Source organism: Ictalurus furcatus, chromosome 7, assembly GCF_023375685.1.
Source record: "Ictalurus furcatus strain D&B chromosome 7, Billie_1.0, whole genome shotgun sequence".
Lineage (NCBI taxonomy): Eukaryota > Metazoa > Chordata > Actinopteri > Siluriformes > Ictaluridae > Ictalurus > Ictalurus furcatus.
This window is the reverse complement of record NC_071261.1, coordinates 32,173,027-32,180,791: the sequence shown is the minus strand read 5'-3', so window position 1 is coordinate 32,180,791 and position 7,765 is coordinate 32,173,027. Positions and strand designations below refer to the sequence as shown.

Below are 7,765 nucleotides of genomic sequence, written 5' to 3'. Positions count from 1 at the left end.
CACACACTAACCCCACTGTATCAGTGTGTACAGCACTCTCTCACACACACACACACTAACCCCACTGTATCAGTGTGTACAGCACTCTCACACACACACACTAACCCCACTGTATCAGTGTGTACAGCACTCTCACACACACACACACACTAACCCCACTGTATCAGTGTGTACAGCACTCTCACACACACACACACACACACACACACACACTAACCCCACTGTATCAGTGTGTACAGCACTCTCACACACACACACTAACCCCACTGTATCAGTGTGTACAGAACTCTCACACACACACACACACACTAACACCACTGTATCAGTGTGTACAGCACTCTCACACACACACACACACACTAACCCCACTGTATCAGTGTGTACAGCACTCTCACACACACACACACACTAACCCCACTGTATCAGTGTGTACAGCACTCTCACACACACACACTAACCCCACTGTATCAGTGTGTACAGCACTCTCACACACACACACTAACACCACTGTATCAGTGTGTACAGCACTCTCACACACACACACACACACTAACCCCACTGTATCAGTGTGTACAGCACTCTCACACACACACACACACACTAACCCCACTGTATCAGTGTGTACAGCACTCTCACACACACACACTAACACCACTGTATCAGTGTGTACAGCACTCTCACACACACACACACACTAACCCCACTGTATCAGTGTGTACAGCACTCTCACACACACACTAACCCCACTGTATCAGTGTGTACAGCACTCTCACACACACACTAACCCCACTGTATCAGTGTGTACAGCACTCTCACACACACACACACACACTAACCCCACTGTATCAGTGTGTACAGCACTCTCACACACACACACTTACACCACTGTATCAGTGTGTACAGCACTCTCACACACACACACACACTAACCCCACTGTATCAGTGTGTACAGCACTCTCACACACACACACACACTAACCCCACTGTATCAGTGTGTACAGCACTCTCACACACACACACACACACTAACCCCACTGTATCAGTGTGTACAGCACTCTCACACACACACACTAACACCACTGTATCAGTGTGTACAGCACTCTCACACACACACACACACACTAACCCCACTGTATCAGTGTGTACAGCACTCTCACACACACACACACTAACCCCACTGTATCAGTGTGTACAGCACTCTCTCACACACACACACTAACCCCACTGTATCAGTGTGTACAGCACTCTCTCACACACACACTAACCCCACTGTATCAGTGTGTACAGCACTCTCACACACACACACTAACCCCACTGTATCAGTGTGTACAGCACTCTCACACACACACACACACACACACTAACCCCACTGTATCAGTGTGTACAGCACTCTCACACACACACACACACACACTAACCCCACTGTATCAGTGTGTACAGCACTCTCACACACACACACTAACCCCACTGTATCAGTGTGTATAGCACTCACTCACTCACACACACACACTAACCCCACTGTATCAGTGTGTACAGCACTCTCACACACACACACTAACCCCACTGTATCAGTGTGTACAGCACTCTCACACACACACACTAACCCCACTGTATCAGTGTGTACAGCACTCTCACACACACACACACACTAACACCACTGTATCAGTGTGTACAGCACTCTCACACACACACACTCACACACTAACACCACTGTATCAGTGTGTACAGCACTCTCACACACACACACACACACACTAACCCCACTGTATCAGTGTGTACAGCACTCTCACACACACACACTAACCCCACTGTATCAGTGTGTACAGCACTCTCACACACACACACACACTAACCCCACTGTATCAGTGTGTACAGCACTCTCACACACACACACACTAACCCCACTGTATCAGTGTGTACAGCACTCTCACACACACACACTAACCCCACTGTATCAGTGTGTACAGCACTCTCACACACACACACTAACACCACTGTATCAGTGTGTACAGCACTCTCACACACACACACACACACTAACCCCACTGTATCAGTGTGTACAGCACTCTCACACACACACACTAACACCACTGTATCAGTGTGTACAGCACTCTCACACACACACACACACACACACACTAACCCCACTGTATCAGTGTGTACAGCACTCTCACACACACACACACACACTAACACCACTGTATCAGTGTGTACAGCACTCTCACACACACACACACACACACTAACCCCACTGTATCAGTGTGTACAGCACTCTCACACACACACACACACACACACTAACCCCACTGTATCAGTGTGTACAGCACTCTCACACACACACACTAACCCCACTGTATCAGTGTGTACAGCACTCACTCACACACACTAACCCCACTGTATCAGTGTGTATAGCACTCACTCACTCACACACACACACTAACCCCACTGTATCAGTGTGTACAGCACTCACTCACACACACTAACCCCACTGTATCAGTGTGTACAGCACTCACTCACACACACTAACCCCACTGTATCAGTGTGTACAGCACTCACTCACACACACTAACCCCACTGTATCAGTGTGTATAGCACTCACTCACTCACACACTCTCTCTCTCACACACACACACTCACTTGGATAGAAACTGCAGCTGGTTCTTGATGGTATCATGGATCATCTTGATGAAACCGACGTCCCATCCGAAGAGGAACGCCAGGAAGCGCTTCCCCTGGGAGACAGAGAGAGATAATAAACCACACACACACACACACACACACACACACACACACACAGCTTAGCAAAGTTTCATTTCAGCAGGAGCTGCTTGGGATTTATATCTTATAACCATTATATTGTGTTATTGTAAGTTCATATACATGAGTATGTCCCACCACACACACACACACACACACACACACACACACACACCTCCTCTCGTTTGATGTGGTTGGTGCTGAGGAAGCACTGCAGCAGGGGGTCGGTGATGCACTGACCCCTCTCCGAGTCAAACTCCACACTGAGCAGCACCTCACGCAGAGAGTACAGACGGTTCAGCTCACTCACCTACACACACACAGTTTTTTTGTTTTAGCACTTACTCACTGAATCTTTACCATTTTGTTGATATTAAAAAAAAATGGAGGAAGAGGAGTTGAAGGGGGAGAAAGAAGAGGAAGAACAGAAGGATGGGGAGGAGGAAGAGGAGGATGAGGTAAAAGAACAGGAAGAGGAAAAATAGAGAAGAACTGGAGGAAGAAGAACAGGAAGAGGAAAAGGAAGAACAAGAGGAGCAGGAAGAGCAGAAGCAAGAGGAAGAACAGGAAGAGGAAGAGGAGGAAGAACAGGAAGAGGAAGAAGATGAGAAGGAAGAGACTACTTGAGAGTGTAATTGTAGAATAAAAACTGTGGAAGTAGAGCTTTATTTATTTATTCAGACACAATGTATTATACACTACACTTCATTATTATACAATTCATATCACACAGTGCTGTGGAAAAAGTATTTGCCCCCATCCTGACTGCTTGTTGTGTTTCTCTCATACTGAATAGTTTTAGATTTTCAAATGAAACACAACATAAAACAGAGACAACCCGAGTAAACACAAAATAGTTTCTTTTTAACTGCAACCAAACTCTTCTGATATCTGGAGATCAGTCTCTCACTTACATCTAGGATTAAGATTTACTCCTGTGCTTTGGATCGTTGTCTTGCTGCATAATCCAGTTACGCTCGAGTTTCATCTTACAGACTGAAGACCGGATATTCTCCATTAGGATTTTCTGGTAGAGAGCAGAATTCATGTTTCCCTCAATTACTGCAAGTTGCCCAGGCCCTGAAGCAGCAAAGCATCCCCACACCATCACACTGCCTCCACCATGCTTGACCGTAGGTATGACGTTCTATTTGTGGCGCGTCTCATCATTTCTGGAATTTCTTTCAGCTTTGGCATAGTGTGTTACTGGGTAAGAGCTTTTAACCAACTCCCTGCTGGTGAAAAAGGTCTATTTATGTGTTGATTTGATTGAACAGCGTTTGCAGTAATCAGGCCTGGTTGGAGCTGGATAACATTAATGCTTCGATAAATAACAATCATTAAACTGTATTTAGTGTTTACTCAGGCTGTCTTTGTTTTATCTTTGTTTTAGTATGAGATATACACAAAAACAGAAGAAATCCTTTATTTTTCTCAAAAAAGCAGACACTTTTTCACAGCACAGTGTATCAGACAGTAATGTTAGCACTGCTCTTTCTCTCTCTCTCACACACACACACAGAGTACCGTTTTCTTGAGCGTAACCGTGTTCTCCAAACAAGCAACGAACGCGGTCCAGCCGAGCTCCTCCTTCCCCTGTAAGCCCCGCCTCCACCAGCACTCAAACAGCCAGTGAATGGCCTTCTGGAGTGGCACCTCAGACACGGGCAGGTAACTCTCTACACCTGCACCACAACCACAACATTATCAGGCGTTAAAATCCTGGAATAAACATTAATAAAGTTTAATAAACATTAATAAAGATGAATAAAGATAAGGGTGTAATTACTGTTGAGTGTGTGAGCGCAGTCCAGCAGGTTGTCGTACGTGTCTCCGCTCTGGATCACACCCACACACACCGTACACACCACTGTAACACCGTCCAGCACCGACATGGTGTGTTTCTGAGGCCACACACACACACACACACACACACACACACACACACACACACAGCTCAGAGAGTGCTTAGAGAATACTATTCACCTCCCTCCTAGTCCTCCTGTGTGTGTGTGTGTGTGTAACACACCAGCTCAGCGGACTGCTCCACCTCCATGTCGTCTCCGTCCGGGTCGTGGTCCAGGCGGCTGATCCAGCGCTCTGAGGGATACGAGTGCAGTGTGTGTCTCAGCAACACCGACATTTTACCCCACAGCTCCAACCGCTGCTTCACCTGCAGCTCCTGAACCAGCTCGGACAGGTCCAACGGCTCCGACACATCTTTCTGAACCACACACACACAAACACACAAACACACAAACACACACACGCGCACACACACGCGCACACACACCGGCATCATCGGCTGTGCATCATAAATCATTAATGAAACTGTTATATGTAGTACTCGGTTGCTGGAGAACAGACGTGAGCTGAGAGGAGAGAGAAAGAGAGGGAGAGAGAGCAAGAGAGAGTGAGAGAGAGAAAGAGAGGGAGAGAGAGCAAGAGAGAGTGAGAGAGAGAAAGAGAGGGTGAGAAATAGAGTGTGTGTGAGAGAGAGAGAGAGAGAGAGAGTGAGAGAGAAAGAGTGAGACGTCAGCTACATACGTGTAGAGTAATGAAGTGGAGAAAATCCTTCACTCGGTCCGGATGGACAGACTCCAGGAACTCCTTTCTCTTAGACATTACAGATTACTGTCTCTAATAGACTGAGAGAGAGAGAGACAGAGAGAGAGAGAGAGAGAGAGAGAGAGAGAGTTTTTAATGGTGCACAAAACAAACTTATTATTTTCAATGAGTGAAATAAGAATTTCATAAAAATAAGATTTTAAAATTTAAACTCTTTAAAAATATTTAAAATATGCAAATATATGCAAAACATGCCTTATTTACAACAACAATAATAATAATAATAATAATAATTTAAGTAAACATTAAAAGTAACTAAAGTAAAGAGTAAACATTAAAAGTAAATAAACTGGAAGTTCCAGGCTAACCCTATGCTAATAGTTACGCTAGCTATATAAGTAGTTATCCAGTGAAGCTAATAAAGCGGACACTGTGAACTCGCGCGCTCAGACATTACAGAAACGGCATAATTATAAATCTTAATAATGTTATAAAAGTGTACAGAGCATTTATATCAATATATTTTTTAATAGTTTTGTTTACAAACAGACGCGTCTCACCCCCGACTCCTTCCTTCTGTCAGTACGCTGCGCGCGCAAATTTCAACCTGCGTGATGACGCATGACGTACTACAGCCTCGTTCTTCTTCTTCGTTTGTCTTTAGACGTTTTAAAAAACACTACCAACAGCGCCATCTCTCGGGCGGTATCGGAATAACTACATAATTATCTGTTTAATTAACTTTTTCTTTTTTTTTTTAAATAATTAATTTCAGAATAAGAGGTAAAAGTCAAGAGGGTTTAACACTTAGATCAGATCGTGGTTTTCCAGTTTTGATAATAATAATAATAATAATAATAATCTACGACTTCTTAATGTAGAATTTATGCATGTTTATGACCACCTGAAATCAATATTGATGTATGTAGCTTATAGATAATACATTTCAGATTGTGATTTTATATACACTATATGGCCAAATGTACTGTATTTGGACACCTGATAATCACACCCCTGTGTGTACGTGTGCTGGGGTAGGATGGTCACGGGTGCACAAACTTTTGACCATATAATTTCTTGGCAGACTGCTCCTTTAAACCAACACAAATGAAGCCATTTCTGCTGGAACACACACACACACACCGCTGTTTAATCACTGCTCTCTTCAGCATCCAACTTCTTTTAGAAATATAATTAAACATCAGCATTAACTCAGCGTGGCCACATGATGGCGGCAGAGTGTTTCTCCACAAAGAACATGAAGGAAGAATGTCAGAAGCTTTACAGCAGCTTTTCTGCTTCCCTTCTTCACCAAAATTACCCATTTGAAAATTATCATTATCATTCACTTAAAATAATAATACATACTGTGAAATTATGATAAAGTAGTAGTGAAGTGTCACCTTAAATAACAGCTATGGTACACAGTACATATTTATACTCTTTACACTTTAAAGACCACTGCTGTGATCTTACACAGGCTGTAAATCTGTACTGTACTTCAGATTTAATTCATCATACCACAGCTTATATTTATAAAAGTTGTGGTAGAAGGTGAAACCCGGTGAGATTTCAAAGTTTATTTGTCATCAAAAGGTGCAGTAGTAGAGGACTGTTAAATTCGACAATACGGATTTGGACGTATGTTGGAAGTTCTTGAGCCCACGGCCCATTCCCACTCATGCTCACGAAGCTCCACCCACAGGATCAACAGTGGCCTGTAGAGTGTCTACCGGTGCGTCTCGATCAGCTTCCTAGGTATGTATGGTGTACACACACGAGTTGGGGCGCTGGTAAGGACCCTGGCGCTCACCGCACACTGGGACACTGATGAGTCGGTTTCCGGTGACACGTCTACGTACTTGCGTTGTAAAACGTCACAAGTGGCATTTATCAACAACAGGCAGGAGCGATGTCGTTCTGATATTATCCGCCACATATATTTGTCAGCGTAATCCCACAGGTTTCTGTCACGGTACTTCACTCAGGATTGTTGGAGAGTTCGTCCGCCATTTAAATTTTTTTTAAGCTGAGAAACTTCAGAAAACATGACATCATTCCCAGTAAGAGAACATAGTGAGCATCGATGCTCCCTGGTTTTTGTGGTGCATTGTGGGATTTTTTAGGGAGCGAACGTTCCAGTCCACTGGAAGGACATTGCGACCGAGACAGCCTTTAAAATGGCCGACTCCACCATCAGTGCACTGACTACTGAACTATGGAGCGCTTGTGCAGAGGCCATACTTCACAGGGTTTCAATCAAACATAGCATGTCGTTACTACTGTTCGGGTTGCGTGTGTGTGTGTGTGTGTGTGTGTGTGTGCACGTTGGTTTTCCCATCCATTCGTTTCCTTCAGCGTTAGCACTTTTTCATCTTAGCATCAATATCAATCCATCACTGTGAGCATAATTTAAATGCAATTGTGTTTTCTCTTTCTT

At 44.2% G+C, this 7,765-nt stretch overlaps 1 protein-coding gene across 1 annotated transcript in view; it reads right to left on the bottom strand.

The window, feature by feature from the left end:
* ncapg2 (non-SMC condensin II complex, subunit G2) overlaps window positions 1–5,937 on the bottom strand; it is a 22,141-nt gene extending 16,204 nt beyond the window's left edge. Inside the window, exons 1-7 of the mRNA XM_053629870.1 lie at window positions 5,886–5,937; window positions 5,305–5,405; window positions 4,787–4,981; window positions 4,547–4,661; window positions 4,285–4,442; window positions 2,933–3,067; window positions 2,638–2,732 (exon numbers count right to left, since the gene is read on the bottom strand). Coding sequence (XP_053485845.1) covers window positions 2,638–2,732; window positions 2,933–3,067; window positions 4,285–4,442; window positions 4,547–4,661; window positions 4,787–4,981; window positions 5,305–5,382 — 776 coding nt within the window. The 5' untranslated portion in view covers window positions 5,383–5,405; window positions 5,886–5,937. The remainder of the gene's footprint in view (window positions 1–2,637; window positions 2,733–2,932; window positions 3,068–4,284; window positions 4,443–4,546; window positions 4,662–4,786; window positions 4,982–5,304; window positions 5,406–5,885) is intronic.
* Between the last annotated feature and the right edge of the window lie 1,828 nt (window positions 5,938–7,765).